The sequence below is a fragment of the Chelon labrosus genome (assembly GCF_963514085.1).
Source record: "Chelon labrosus genome assembly, chromosome: 3".
Taxonomy (NCBI): domain Eukaryota; kingdom Metazoa; phylum Chordata; class Actinopteri; order Mugiliformes; family Mugilidae; genus Chelon; species Chelon labrosus.
The window spans coordinates 20,563,252-20,579,943 of record NC_140339.1 but is presented as its reverse complement, the minus strand read 5'-3'; the positions used below and the strand labels follow the sequence as shown (position 1 = coordinate 20,579,943).

At 40.4% G+C, this 16,692-nt stretch overlaps 1 protein-coding gene across 1 annotated transcript in view; it reads right to left on the bottom strand.

The window, feature by feature from the left end:
* ush2a (Usher syndrome 2A (autosomal recessive, mild)) overlaps positions 1-16,692 on the bottom strand; it is a gene marked incomplete at its 3' end in the record, with an annotated part of 180,403 nt that overhangs the window by 162,954 nt on the left and 757 nt on the right. Inside the window, exons 2-4 of the mRNA XM_084541903.1 lie at positions 16,009-16,223; positions 15,613-15,819; positions 12,198-12,366 (exon numbers count right to left, since the gene is read on the bottom strand). Coding sequence (XP_084398029.1) covers positions 12,198-12,366; positions 15,613-15,819; positions 16,009-16,223 — 591 coding nt within the window. The remainder of the gene's footprint in view (positions 1-12,197; positions 12,367-15,612; positions 15,820-16,008; positions 16,224-16,692) is intronic.

Below are 16,692 nucleotides of genomic sequence, written 5' to 3'. Positions count from 1 at the left end.
GCATTTACATAAAACATTGAACACCACTAAGGGAGCAGCCTGAGGTGCAGATGCAGCAGGTTATTACTGTAACACACAACTTCTCAGAGAAAGTGGCATCTGCTCTGTGTGCATGTATGTGTATCGTTTTGCAAAGGTCTACGCACACACCATCGGTGCATAACTATGCGTGCGTGTGATCACGTGTGTGTGAATTATACATACGCCTAATCTTCCAGCTCATTTCCCCAGTAGCAGAAAGAGCCTCAGGCTAAACTGCCTCAGCTGCAAATTAGCTTTCTGTTTGACCAAAAATCTCCTCTCCGCTCTCTCTTCCTGATCTGCAGCATGAATATTAAAAACTGCACGGCAGACAACACGGTCAAAGCAGGAGCAGCTCCCTTTCACATCAAACCCGGGGCAAAAGAAAGATACTTCCATAAGAGGGACACCCCCTCACACACGTACACACACTGACACTCTACCCTAATACCAAAAAACTTGAATGTGCCCTGTCCCACTCCTTTACTATAATCTCCAAATCCTGTATTTGCAAAACACACTGTGGGACCACTGATAAACCTGACTCTCCCTGTCTTACTACAGTCTCCCTCTCTGAGTCTGGTCCTCCTCACCTTGTCCTTTCTCCTCTTCAAGAGGTCATTTGGATCCCTCACCTTTTTTTTCTGTTTTTGAGTTTCCTCACCTCATCTTCATTTTCTACCTATTTCTCATTACCATTTTAACTTTCTCTTCCCCCTCAGTTGACGACTTCCTCCTCTCATCTCCCGTCCTGTCTCTTTCCCTCATGTTTATCTTGCCCTGTCGCTCTCACTTGTTGTCAGCTCTTTAGGGAAGTTGAAAAGGTGTGAGGAGGGAAATAAGTCCAAGTCAAAAAACGCCTTTAGGGGATGAAGAGAGGCCCAGACAAGTGTCTGCCTCTCAGAGGATAGTTAAGACGCCCAGACAGACACTTTCATGATGGCTGATTGAAGACTGGCAAGCGCATGAGAGCATGAGAGAGAGAGCGCGAGAGAGAATAAGAGTAGGAAAAAAAGGAAAGAGGAAAAAAGGAGACAGGAGGGAGAAAAAGAAAAGTCAGAGAGCGGGTGTAAGAGAGGGAGCTAGAAGAAGGGCCCTCTTTAGGAATCTCTAAGCCAGAGCTGTGTGGCTCTTGGGGAGATGTGAGGCAGTTGTCAGGCCTGATGTAAATGAATCCTGAAGCGCCTCATCCTCCTTAGCCGCCACGCGTCCTTTTGAAACACAGCCAACTTCCCTTTGTTAGCTTTCACAAACACTTTCCCTCCATTTTCCCTTTTCCCTGCCCATCTGTATGTTTACCGTCTCTTTTCCTCTACCTCTCTTTGTCTCTTTCACCCAATGTAACTTCACAGTTCTTTGAGACTAGAGGGGAAAGTGGAATTCTTTATTGCTGAAAACTAGTCACATTTGGACTGAGTCCACTAAGTCTACAGGAACAGAAATTACTTCAAACTCTACCTATCCTCTTCCATTTATACAAAGAACATGTCATTTTGTGAGAGATTTAGGTAAAGCAACATAACATACTCACTGCATGCATTTTCAGAAATAAACAATGCGCCACAAGTAGTGTAACTTTAGTTAATTATATGTTTCACATTAATACCTGTGCAATATTAAAATATAAAGTGTTTAAATCCATGTGCATTTATTTAAATCCACATGTCCAGTACTGTTTCCCCATAAACTTCAAAAAGTAAACCTATGCTACAGGAAAGCAATCTGATATACACATTACATGGACCTTTTTCTTTGCTCACAGTATGATATCCCCTACTGGAAGTACACACGAGTTCAGCAGGTTCAATCCCGGGCCAGCTTGGATATTGAATCTTAACCCCTGCACCACCTGTGGTCCCTGCCACCATTCATGGCTCCATTAGTACCATTAGTGCCTGGCTTTGCTGTCTGCACTGAAACACGTTCTCTTGCAACATTCCTGAAAAAGCCTCAAGTGATGTTAAGACAAACAGGGACAGCATTTTTGCAGCACACCTGATTCTACACTATATCATATGTTTTCCATTTAGCTAGAATATAGTTATCCTGTGAAGAGACTGATGGCTGCAAAGTTGTGCACAATACAGTATGTAGCATAGCATCACCTATACTGAGTGCTTACCTGATCATGTAATGAAATGCACCACACTATATTTTTTTATTCCTTCCAAAGATATGCATTTCATAATTTTATTTAAATTAAAGAACTTTATCACTTAAATGTATTTTTCTTGTTGTTGTTTTAGGGCTCCTTTCAGACTTTCAACCACTGTTTCGCTTTGCAAACTCACCCCCTGGCAACAATACCACCTAAGCCTCTCTAAAAGCCCAGAGAAACCCTGAGTGGAAAGCTTTTAGTGATCTGTAGACTGGCATTTTGACTAAAGCTCTTCTCGATTTTCACACTCCTGCCAAGCTGTGGCTCGGTACACAGTGTGGACAGCAGTGTTGGGTTTTTTTTTTGTTGTTTTTTTTTAAATGTCTTGCCACAAAAGCCACAAAAGTAAAAGACGGTGAAGAAAATACTAATAAAAATTATCCCAAGGCTGGTGTTCCGTAATACAAATAAAATGGAGCAGTGAATGTCTAGATTTGAAAGGAATTCCTCATCAACAAATGTATTAATGACCAAAAAGAGAACACAAAATGCAGCTCTGATCGTGCTACAGGAAACTTTAACCAAATACACAGTTCTCCTTACTCTGAACAGCCAGCCATTATACAAACGTCTGACAAGTTACAGCCAGTGTCAGACTTAAAAGTAAATTCTGAAGGACTATCATTCCTGCTTATTAAACAACCCTACAAGTGACAATTTGAGGTCAAAGTAAGTAAGGACACTGAGAATGATTTCTACAAGAAACCAATTCTAGATACATGTTTCACTGCTGTCAGACTATCTTACTTAGGGAATGCAAGAGCTTAAAGTTGTATATGGGATTGTGTATGTGTATTAATGCAAGTAGAATATATGACAAAAAAATGAAAGAGATGTATTTTTCCCTAGACACCTGTTTAAAAACACTTCCCTGCCCCGGATTGACCTTTACTCACAGATACGTTGCCCCTCCCTCTCATCAGCTCCTGTCCCTTTCTCCATCTTTCCCTTTTTATCCCCACATTCTCACTCTTCTCCACTGAACTTTGCTCGCTGAGTTTTTCTTTTCTTGGACCTCGTCATCTCTTGTTGCTCCTCTTGTGCTTGTCTCTCCCTTTCGTCTCCCACATCACCCTGTTCTTTCAACCTCCTCTAATCCCCAACTCCCTGTCTCAGCCACCACACATCCTGCTTCCCCAAACTCTCCACCCAGCCTCTCTCCTATGGGCTGTGTTGCCCAGTGACTGACTGACATGCCACTCACTGATAACACACCTCATTCCACAGCCAGTGAAGCTGTCAATGGAGGGATAAAGACAGACATAAAGGAGAGAGAGAGAAAAGGAGAGAGAGAGAGAGAGAGAGAGAGAGAGAGAGAGAGAGAGAGAGAGAGAGAGACAGAGAGAGAAAGGCAGGAAAAAAGAAACATGAGAGAAAGAGAGAAATAAAGAGAGACATGATGAACAGAGGTTGGAGTGAAGAGTTTGGTGAATGAGGAAAAGATACTGATGTTGACAGAAGAAAAGCAGATACACGAGAGAGAGAGAGTGACACAGAAGAAGGGATATTTTGTGAAGTACACAGTAAAAGGACAGCCAGATAAAGGTGATGTGAGATTGTTCTTGATATTATTAAACTCCAATGAGTGATAATGAAGTAGACTGAGGCTTAAAGAGGAGGAGCAATGGGACTAATGCTTTGTAAATGTTTAACTGTTCTTGTGACCAGAATCATAAACCACAACCTCACCACTTCACTCCCCTCATTTTTGGTCTCCACTATCAACTGGCAAATGACAGAAATGCAGAAACACACTGGATGGAGACTGAAGACAATGCGTAAAAAATGAGGGGAAAAGGACTGAAAGATACATCAAGGCACATCAAAAAGATAATTAGTATTTATATACAGTCTATGGCATTTAACAAGCAGTAAACCCATTTTAATGGGGTCTAAATAATGAGGTAGGATGGTCTTGAGGCATTATCAACTGAACAGGATCAGAATCAAGTTAATACTTGGGCTCTGTCAAAATTCTTCATTAGACAAAGGCAATGTGTAAAAAGAAAAAGGCTATAAACATCAAGATGCAAAGAAAAGTTAGGAAAATGATAGCGAAATAAAAAAAAAATGGGGTAGGTGGTACTACTATTATGTGGCTGTAGACACGATGCAGCTGAAATTTCTTTGATTCTGCATAAACTTGGGCTAAGAGGCAATGATATTATCGAGCAGATGCAAAAGCTCCCAAGAGCTCACTTAATCAAAACCTGATTACTAGTAACTCAACTGAGCAAACTACACAGTCTTAAGCTGTATCTAATTAATTAACTTACAATTAATCTAAGTAACTACTGTTACTTGTTCAGGTTTTAATTTGCACTAAGGGGGCTAAGGCACTGTCATACTGTTGTGCAGATCTTCTAGTCAATTGCGTTTAGAATAAAATAAAATAAACTTGAAGACAGATCTACACCCATTTTCCAGAAACTGTTTTGTGGTTAAAACCAAAGATCCAAAGATCTAGCCTGGCATAGTCACACTCAATTTTTATAAGAACATGAGTCTGGTAACATGTCATTGGTATTTCATTACAGAGTGTGTTTTAAATGATACACAGGAAAAAAAAAAAAAAAAACTCTGCACGCAACTTCATAGTACAACAAACCAAACAGAATGATTGTGTTGGAAAGAAATGTAGCTCAGATGACCTGAATGACTACATCACTGCTACTCTTCTGTTCATCACCGCATAAAGCCCACCCAAAGATTTCCCCTGGCAAAGATCTGCTAGGGCATAATCAATCCCAATGGAGCGACCCCAGACTAACCTTCAAATAATTTGCAGATATATACTCAACGTACAAACCAAAGTGGGTGAAATCAGAAAGTGTATTTTGACTTTATGTGTCACCAGCTTGCCACTTTTGCATCTCCAGGCACATTGTCACCTTTCCGTCTCCCTCACTTGCTCTCTTGCTCTCTCTGTCTCTCTCTCTCTCCTGTTATCGCCCTCCCTCTCCTTGTTATTCACCCTCCAAGCCTCTCCCACCCTTTTTAGTTCTTTCTCCCCCCTCTATACTTTCCCTTACCACCATGAGCTGTTAGCAGCTCTGATGTACAGCCAATATTCTCTCTATCATATTAGCAGGCTGCAGTGTGTAAAGGAAGAGATAGGAAGAAGAGGAGAGGAGGAAAAGGAATAAAAAGAGAGAGAGAGAGAGAGAGAGAGAGGGAGGGACGGTGGGGACGAGACACATTTGTTCTACTCATCTCAGCGCTAAAAGATACAATTACCTCTCACAGCATATTATCCATGTTTTATACCAGCCCAGGGCCCCATGCCTTTGCCTTGCCGCGCTCAACCCATGTAAGGCCCATATTTTAACACTAGCTATGACAGTTTATTTAAGAAAAGAAAATTGTCCCCAGGGAGATGGAGAGGGGGAGAGGGACAGTGTGTGTGAGGAAATGAGAGGGAAAGAGGGAAGGACAAAGAAGGTAGAGGGGGGGAAGAGAATGAAAGGGAGAGAGAATGAGAGATAGATGAGGTAGCAATGGAGAGAGAAAGGGAGGAAGAGAAAATTATCTTCTGGAAAAAAACAGCAGAGGAAAAAGATAAAGAGAAAAAGACAGAGAGACGGGACATATATAAGGTGACACACCAACCTTTTAATAAAGACCATAAGTCTCTAAGACTTTTTTCTTGAACAAAAGGAGGGGCGCCTTTAAAAAAAAAAAAAAAAGACCACAAAGGAGGAGCACATGTACACTGCAAGACGGAGAGACATGCAGAAATAACACAAGGCTTAGATGCACCCTGCAGACCCTGTAGAGAGTCCTGACAAAATATCAGCTTGTGTTTGGAGCATGTTGCTGCTTGAAGTATCTGGATCTGCTGCATGTTATAATGTAATATAATAAAGGAACCATTTTATCTCTTAGGATACAGCAATGACCCTCTACAGATCGGACTCTTCCTCTTTTAATTCTGAAACATTAACTCTGGGTGATGAGTGCAGATTGGATTTATTTTTTCTTTCTTATTTCCTTATCTCTATCTCTATTTGGATATAATGTTGTGAGAGGCAATGACTGTACTTTTGACTAATTTTCATTTATGACACTTGCTGCATTAAATGGATCACCAGGCAGGAACATTAGTGTCTCCTTTTGCTCTACAGGGTTACAAACCTATGCCATGAATTTTCTCCTTTAGCATGGATATTTCAAGAAGAGTCAGGTTAACGTAAAATATGCTCTTTTATCCAGAGCACCTTGCAGCATCCTTGCTGCATACATTTTTAGCTCTCATATCTCAAAGCTCCAGTGGGAATGAAACCCCTAACCCTCACTGTGTTAGTGCCTTGCTCTCACTATTAAGCTGGATCACACCGAACACTTGCATGAAAAACTGATGTTAAATTAAAAAATGAATTTAAAGAGATAAACTCTACAGTGGGACGCACACACAGACACACACCTTCCACTCCCTCTTTCTCACTATGTAATTGATGCCAGTCTTGTGCCCTTTCGCCTCTGATGCCAGCAGGCAGAGGGCTTCCATAGAGGTGTCTGCTTCACCCCTACATAACAACCTTGCCTCACCTTCACACACATGGACACAACCACACATTCAGACTCATAAACGCACTTTATATAGCGCACACCCACATGCAAACTCACACACAGCCTCTACACAAGTATGCATAAAAATGCCTCCCTGCATATACACATTGTGTATGCACATATAAACACAGACACAGATTGACCTTTATTGTGTCCAACTATCTTTCTCTGTCATTCATGGCGGGTAGAGACTAAAGCATCACCTTAGGTTCAGAAAGAAACCCAAAGATCAACAAAGTACTCCATGGACTTCCTCTCAGCACACAAGCAAAGCAATTGGGAGGTTCAGACACTAGGCACCTTGCTGTGATCCTCCAGTAGGAAAATATATTCTATACTATATATAAGTGATAAACAAACGATTAAAAAAAAAGAGATAAAATTTGACTTCCACATATGCCGACCCTTTTGACCTCCCTATCTACCTTGCAGTTGCCAACACCTAGGTTTTTTCTTATAAGTTGGGAGGTTTAGTCCATTTCCACACAGAGCAGAGATTGAGTCCAAAATGCCAGCGTGGTTCATTGAACAATAAATTGAAAATCCGAAAATATGGTCTTCAAAATGCTAGCACGAGCATTAGCAGCCAGACTTGCAAACAAGAATCTTTTGGTAACACCAACAGTGGTTGCTTGGATGTGCATTTTCAGTCATTTTCAGTGCCAGTTTATAACATGTGTTTCCTGTTTGCATTAACTGTATTAAATGTTTATTGTGATAATTAACAAACTATTGTCTATATAGCACCTGCTGATGCTGAAAGAATAAGGCAGATAGGACAAGAAGTAGACAGAATGAAAGGAGGAGGAAGAAAGACAAAACCAGTCACAGATGAAGAAGGACAATGAGTCATGAGCACACGCTTCGGAGCAAGACAGAACGATGCACACACACACACAATAGGGAACGATAGAACGATGGAGATGGAAAGACTGTGGTGGTACCAAATCAGTCAGTGCAAAAAACTGCCAAGACTGTGTCAGTCCCAACACACACATACACACAGGCCTTCCAGTGTAATTGTGCGTGGAAACATTCATTAAGGTTATTATGTCATGCAGTAGAAGTTTTAGCAGCCAAACTGTTGAAGAGCAGAGTAGTGAAGCAGATGAGCTGTCAGAGTCTAGTGAACAAATTGCAGAGCGATGTGAACAACTAGTTCACTCCTTGCAATAAATACATAGACAGAAGAGTGTGTGTGTCCTTGTAATCCTGACTTGGCCTTAACTCACAATGACACTCAGACACTGACCCACTTACCCCCTTTTTTCATCACGTCTTAACTGTTCCGTTTCTTGCCTGTTTTTCTCCGTCATTACAGGTAAAACCCTCTGAGTGTGCGTGCACATGCAAGTGTAAAACATCCATGCTATCGTGTTGACTCATGATGGGGCTGGTGTGACTGGCTATCCCTGCCTCATCTGTTCATGTTGACAGTCACTCATACGATAGAACACAAAAGCCATCAAAAGCATGAACTCTCTTCCTTTCGTCATTCTTACAAGACTTTATTTTACAATTTATCTCAAGCACCTTCCAGTTCATATTCTGACACCTACTTCTAGATTTCCCATATGACTTACACAACATCGTTTCCTCACCAGAACCACATCATTGTCAGCTGCTGTACAGGTATCATGTACTGTATGTACGGGTCAGCTGTGGTTAATTGTTGATTCCCTCTCTAAACAGCCCAGTAACATCTTAACAAATCCCTCCACCTGGTGTCTCCTTCATCTGAAAATCAAATGGCAAATGTCCCTGTAATATTTCCAGGGAACTTATGTCATGAACCTAGATTCATGTTTATTTTGCTGTTTATTTACTGTGCACTGGACAGTCTGTCTTACCAGATGTTCAGTGCAGAGTTATGGTGTTTGTCACTTGAACAGAATACGAAGATGCGGTACGAGTGTCTCAATAAGGACACAGCTCTCAAGGTGTGGCCATCCTGATATGGGGGTTTTATGCATATTGTGCCTTAACAACAAAATGCTTTAGCTCCAGCTAATTGTTATTCCTCATTACGTGAACTGATAATTAACAATCCACTTAAAACGTGCCTGTGATACAATTCCCTTATTTTAAAAATTATGAGATCATTCTGTCAGGATCTACAAGATAACAACCTCTCCTTCAGCTGCAGCAGTAGTAGAGATGTTTTTGTATGGACAACTACTAATGAGTAATATATTTGGGAAATAAATGCACTAAGAGGTGAGTCCTATATCAGACAGACTGCAGCTATCACTTAACTACACCGAGCCACTTCCTTCACTCCCCCCTCATCTCTCCCCCTCTGTCAGTCCCTCCCTCCCCCAGGCTACACTTTCCTCCGCTATTCTCTACATCGTTACCATAATCAGATAAGACAACTACCTAGGGAGCAGCAGCATCCCTACAGCACCTTGCTCCTGGCACCATGTGTGTATGTGTGTGTGAATGTGGGTGAATTGCTCCTGGCACTTGGAAACCCGTATTCCTTTTGACTGTCTTTTTTCTGTGTTTTGATCTCTACAAACCGACAGATGACTGGTGTGTGTGTGTGCGTGAGTATATGTGTGTAAGACATGTGTGTGTGCTATATGTGCGTAGGAAAGGTTTCTAAATTACCCAGCTCCTTCACAGGGTAATGTCTGTATTGTGGCTGACAGACTGCTACAAATTACAGCTGAACTGTGAGTGTGTGCCTGTGTGTATGTGTGAACGAGAGAGCAGATAAGTGTGTGTGTGCATGCATCAGAGCGGAAGTATGCGAATGGTGTTTGAGTGTCAAGGATGATTATGTTATTCTTCTGAATGGTCAAAGCAGATCACATCACCATACCATTAAACAAAAGGCAGACTGAATCACAGGAAAGCACAAACGCACAAAGTTTCAAAATATCTCCATGACACACCAACATAACACACTTTTAGCAAAATGCCTACAAGCATTACACTTTTTATGCCTACATGGACATGCACAACACATGTATACAATATACTGTACACAGACACGTATGACAGCCCTATCCCTATGAGGCATACATGCTTTACACAGTACCAACGGAGCCGTCAGCAGCACTACATTTAGCCAACAACATGTTGGACTGCCAAACTGAAATACCAGGCATCAATTAGCCTTGTGCAGCCAGACTTAGTTTTTATCAGAACATGAGTCTGGTAAAACACCATTTGGAGTCTATTATGGGGCACGTTTCAACCGACACAGAGAAAGAAAATACCTCTGGACACAACTGGATGGTCCTACTACCAACCAGAACCATTTTGTTGTTTGATGAACAAATTCAACAAATTCAATGACCAGATAACGTGTATGCCAACAACGTTGTTTATCTTCTGTCCATCAACACGTAAAGCCTGCTCAAACGATTTGATTGGCCTGTCAGATCTTTGTCAGGGCATAACCCGACCCCATAATAATCCAGTCAAGGCATCAACAACTGACCAGCTTCTAAACTAAACTGTCAGGTAAGATGTTCTCATTAGGCACAATGATTTGCTTTTAAAGTACTGAGAAACATAAATATCCTCATAACTTCTGGCTCTGCAACTTAGCCTTCAATTGCGTGAAACAAAACATTTACTCATGCAGTTGCAGCTGACCGTCCCAAACCTTTACTTCATTTATCACAGGACAGAATATGAGTGTTAAGAGAACACAGGGAATTTGGTTTTGAAATATCTCAACCGGCCACAACCACCACTCAATATATCTAGTATTTGTGCAACTATTTCTTTTACTATGAAACCTAAGCATGAAAAGCTGAGTTTTATATTAAAATAATAGCAATGCAGAGCTGATCTGTGACCATGTAGAGCGGTATGGTATATTGTTAGCAATACACAAAAACACAACTGGTCCAAATAACTTTAAAACAAGACATGCAACAGTTTTGCAAGACTATCAAATGTAGCAATGTAAATCCTACCAAAGTGATTTCCTAGGTCTTCCTCTTCTTATTTTTTATTATTTACAGCAAGGGTAGCTGTCAGGCATTTCCATTGCAATTTGCAAAAAAATTTTTACAGACAAAAAGTAGACAAACAGACAACTTAAGTTACAAGCACTTATAGTGATAAGGCTTGTCATAGTGACCATATTTTCTCCCCTTCTTGCCCTGGTGTTATTCAGAGATGCTGAAAGAGAGAGATTGTCCACTGGAGTAATCTGTAAAATGATACTCTTCAACAGACCAGAAACACACACACTGATTCATTTGGGGCCTCAAAACTCTCTCCACTTCACTAGCTGCCATTTTAGAATGATAAGAGCTCATGAAAGGTGTTTTTTGTCCATGACAGTCTGTACTTCTAACTTCTGATGACTTTCTACAATTTCTACTTGACGTACCGCTTAGGTCAACTGATGCTGAGGAAAACCAAACACATTGTGTACATAAGCTAAATTACATGCACGACACAGAGAAAATGTTCTTTGCAAAGCAGCAGTTTGTTTTGTTTTGTTTTTTTGTGGCTTTGTGACAGTAAAACTGTTTTATAGCAATGTCAGTTCATTTATAAAGCACTTTTAAAAACAACAAATGTTGACCTAAGTGCTGAACAGAGTAGTCAAGGCGTGTAAAAAAATATGAAATATGCAAACAGTCAAAAACAAAGACAATGAAGAGGAAGAGGTACAAAGAAATAAGAGTACTACATAAGAGTAAAATACAATAAAAAGTCACAACAAAATGAGCAACTCTCAAACTGAATCAGATGCCAAAGAGTAAAAGTTTTGGTTTGTTTCTTCAGTTTTTAAGTTTTGCCAATGCTAAGCTTTATTTAGATTTATTTTATTTTCCACATTAAACCTAATTGAGTCATATTTAGCTGTTAAAATGTTCTTTGCTACTGTTCATTATCCAACATTTTATGAAATCCTATGTTACAACATAAAGTACAACAAAAGTCTAAAAAATAAGAGACACCAATATTCAACATGTTGAAATAGATTTAAGCAACACAATTAAACACACATAGTAACACCAGCTGCCTAGTTGCATATAGTGAACCATAGAGAAAAACACAACCTAGTAGTTTTCCATGTTTCTGTACAGGACACACATGCTTCTGAAAGATCGTGTTGAACGTGTGTGTCTAAAGTAATGCGTATGGCCCTGGACCCAGCAGCTGTTCAAAAACAGATGTTTTCCAGTATAATTACCCCTAAGTCACAAAGTGAATACGAAAAAGATGGACAGAATGAAAGAGGAAGACAGACACTAAAAAGAGTCACAGACAGTAGAGACAGAAGAGACTGTTCTGCTTTCACAACCCTGAAGACAGCAGATAAAAACAAACCAAATTGAGTTGCATAACATTATACCCAAACGTATACCTGTAGGGATATACAGTAAATGTTCATAACCAGTTGTCTGACTACAGCATGTTCAACAGGGCAGTGGTCTCTCATGGAGACCCCCACACTCTGGAGATTTCTTACCTGCAAAACAACATGTGTCCACTTCTCTGGGCCTAGCCTGCCTTCTGTTTTGAAGCTGATGGACGGAGAAGGCCGACTACTGGACTGACCATAGCGCAGAGTGATGGCCTCCCCGGACACGGTGAGAGAAAATACCAACCGCCCATCTGCACTCTTCTCTAGTAGCATCCTGAACAAACAAAACAAAAACATATATATATATATAAACAGTGAGGGACTCATCATTTCAGCAATATCCAACAGTCCACAAAGGCCATCTGAATATTAGGCACTGCGAAGACGTTATGATTAACTGAGAAAACACGTGGACGAACGGATGGCAAACCCCATAGAGTCCAGCACCACTACACACAGTCTCTCATCCTGACATTTTCACATGGAATATCAATATTTTACATGACTGTGAGGTTTCAGCTGCTACGCTGGGGGCAGACACGCACACCCTCCACGTGTCATATTAACCACCATCACTGACATTTTATGGGAAATCATAGCTTTTATGAACCCAGAGCAGCATACCCTATAAATCACAGATACTGTAGATGCATGCAGAAGAAAAAGAGCATCTGAATATATGACTGCACGTGCATGTACAGTATGTGTGTAAATGTGTGCCTCAGAGACAAAGAGACTGAAGGGTCTACTCTAATTACTGAATTATTATTTTTACTCCTTGACAGAGATATAAAATGTGTGGAAACGGTGAAAATTCCCCTCACAAATACTAAGATGGCAAATTTAAACAGCTTGTTATGTCTTAAATGCAAAGTTATCCAGTTGTCTACCACAGACACCAAATGAGGCAATTGTTAAAAGAAATAATAAACAGATTATTCTAATTTTTAATTAACGTAATGGTAGTAATGCCTGCAGAACATAAAGCTCTACTTTCTAACAATATATTGTAGGGCTGAACGATTTGGGAAAATAATCTATTGGCGTTTTTTTTCCCCCAATATTGCGATTGCGATTTAATATGCGATTTTTTAATTTATTTTTTATTTTGTCCTCTTTTTTTCCCAACAAACATAATGAATGATTTAAATATGAACAACACAATATTAGATACATTTAGTGTAAAATGTTCTTTCCCATAGGCTGGGCCTATTTGTTAGAATTAAATTAAATGACATTTTTAATTAACTGCTCATTAGCATAAAATATCATCCTTTACTCACCAATATCACTTTTGTTTCATTTGCACTTGTTCAGGAGATATGATCAGCGTATATCCATATAGCGGGAGTGGTCAGCGCATCGAAACGCAGCCTCTAAATAACACATTATCTGCAGCAAAACTTGTTCATTCCGCCAATACTTTCTTATGATACGCTAGTGCTATTCCCCGTTGATTCCGGAGCACTGGTCCGGAGTTACGTGTTAACATCATCCGGGGTCTGTAGATTGACCTACAGACCCCGGATGATGTCTTCTGACCTCTGAGCGGCGCACGCACCCTGCACACACCCGCTACGGTCGGCTTGTTTACCAGTAATTTGCTACTGCTATGGTTCATCCACAACCTCAGTCGGACAAATATTCAGCCATGTTGCAAAAAACTAGCAGTGGCAAATTACAGGTAAACAAGCCGACCTCAGAGATCCATCATCCAGGTCAGAAGCTTATCATCCGCATCGCTCGTGTCATGTGACCACTTTGTAATCGCGTAAGTTGCGGTTAGAAAATCGCGTTTTATCATATCGCGATATTATCGCAAATGCAATTAATCTTTCAGCCCTAATATATTGGCTGTCCATCTTTTAAGAGAAAATCCATGGAGGAAAAGTGTAAAAACTAAAATATCCATTTAAAATGAGAATCCCCACATAACGTAAAATAACTTCATAATCAGTAAAGTCATGCTGTTATAAAAACTAGTTTGTAAGAACAGGTGGCTGCCTAGCTCTGTCCATTGTTCAGATGAGGGGAGGAATATGAAATCAGAGGGGGACAGACAAAGACAGTGGGGTGAGGAGGGATGGACAGAGGTGAGGACAGAGACCCCCTTTCATCTGGCTTCTTTGATGGCAGCCATGATCGTCTCTACAACAAAAGAATGATAGCCAACAACAGCAGAAACCAAGGGAGGGAGAGAGAGTGAGTGGAGGGGGGGTATCACGTCCATTCAGATGTACTTGGCCATACAGCCAGGTGTCATGTTCGGCAGACCAAGACAACAAGACTTGTCTGTCATCTGAATCCCCAGAGAAACAGTTTCACAAACAAAAATCACTGCCTGAAATTTAAAGGAGAGACAATCTCTGTCGGATCTCAAAGTTAAACTTAACGGACAGAGACATTTCTCTGTACATCCAACAAAGATGCTGCAAATATTCAAACCTGTCACCAATGTAAAGTTCAATAAGTTTATCTTTTTAGCAAATAGCTGGACCTATACAATCACAACAGTTTTTTCAAAATAGTTTCAAAATCATAAAGGAATTATAGAGAAATGTGCAATGCCACATTAGTTAAATCCTCCTTTACTTTCAGTTTCATGACATAGCACCCCATGTTGTTCAAGCACTCTCCCTTAAGTGTTGCTGTGTGGAGGAAGAGATGGGGTTGCCAAGAAAAGCCAACTGATCTCTTTTTGAGTGTGCATGAGCCTTGTGTATGTATGAGTGTGTGATTGCAAGCTGATCTGAGTGTGTGTAACTCTGCACCTGTCTGAAACATACCAGTACATTCATCCTCTGTCTCTAACGCACAACATGTCTAAGTAGGACATGACAGCTAGTTGTTTCCTGATGGTGACACTGACCTGACCAGACCTGACCTACTCCTTGTTATTAGATCAGAATCGCAGGCTTCCAGCTTTCTTGCCAATACTTGAAAACCATAATCAGAGTCACACCAGAACAGATGTTTACCCAAACATGACAGCAACAGCGTTTTTCTATCGTGGAGTTACAGTTTATCAGTGGGACTGAATTGGACAAGTCTGATACTGTACAACAGTGCAGTAGTTGTGAATTATGTGTTGTGTTTCCACTCACGACCAGTATTGTAGCACTTAAATGCAGTAGAAGAGAGTGCAATAAGCAAATATAATTGAACCCCAGTCCAAACTCTAACAATGGTCGTTTTATAAATATTTCAACAAGCATTTGTGTGGAGTTTATAATGAATCACACACAATGTTTAGTAAAAATCACTGCCTTCCTTCAAAATTTGACTCTTTTAACCCATCAAACAAGATAACACTCACACCCACATCTGTCATGTATCAATACCAAACAGAATCAAATGCCTTTACCCTAAAATATATAAAACTGTAATGCACAGACAGGATACTGTACATACTGTAATTCATTCCTATTATAACAGATCAGCAGGGAATAGCTGCTTCTATCTATCTCCAACAATGCAACAGAGAGATTTAATATTTTAAAATTAGAAAACTTAAACTCACATCTCTCCAACAGAGCTTGGTTTTATCCACAAGGCCAAGGTGAGGGAACCCAATGCTCCAAGGGTCTGTGATGGGGGAGAGACCAGACATGCATCCTGGCCTGGCAGAAAGAGCAGACTACCAGAACCACCAGAAACCCCATCTGAACCGGTAGCGGTTCCAGTCTCAGGACGAGTGTCGTTAGTGTCTTCAGTTACACAGATGCCCCTGGTGAAATTAAGATGTGTCAGTACGTTGTCTCCAAGGGACGTTAAAAGTCATTTATATCACTTGTACATTCTGTATACATAAATGGTGTCATCAACATGTTTTAAGTCTTATTTTAAGTTCATAAAGATCATAATTTGTTTAACATTCTAAAATAAAGTATAAACATGAATATATATTTAATGCTACCTGTGAGCAGCTAGCAGCAGCGGGGCATACGGAGGAGTGGAAGATCTATAGGGACACTCCTGGATACAGAAGGCCTGATAACATGTCTGCAGCTCGGCCTGTGAGGAAGGTGACTGACAGTAGCTGCTCCGCTCTGGAACGCCACAGGTGGAACGAGGCGGAGAGGTGGACACTGGCTTAAAGGCAGCAATGTTCTCCATTCGTGGAAAATGTCCCTGTGAAAGATTAAACAAGTGTGATCATTCCATTCTGCCTAGCTGTTCTGAGTTTTACTTATATGGGGCAGCTGCAACCAGAAACATTTGGATATAGTGGTAACTTGCAAGACAAATCTTATTCAAGGCTTTATTAAATAACTTAATTTCTGGGTTATGATGTAGTACATTTGTTATTTGTACACAAAACCTATTGTTTTCAACAAAAAAAAACGAGTGTGATTTGTTTTTATAGACATTCACTGATTTTACAGTAGCCTCTGACACTTTTGACGGCAGGAAAAGCACAGTTGTAAATAATTCAAATTAAAGAAATGTGCATGTCAATGAATTGCACTTGTATAGAACATAGCCATTGTTAATCTTAATAGCTGCACATGTGCTTTTCCTTAGACGATCTAACAGTTGTGGTTTGTAATGTTATCAATAACATGGTATTTTGATCAGAATTAAAACTGACTCTGGAAAG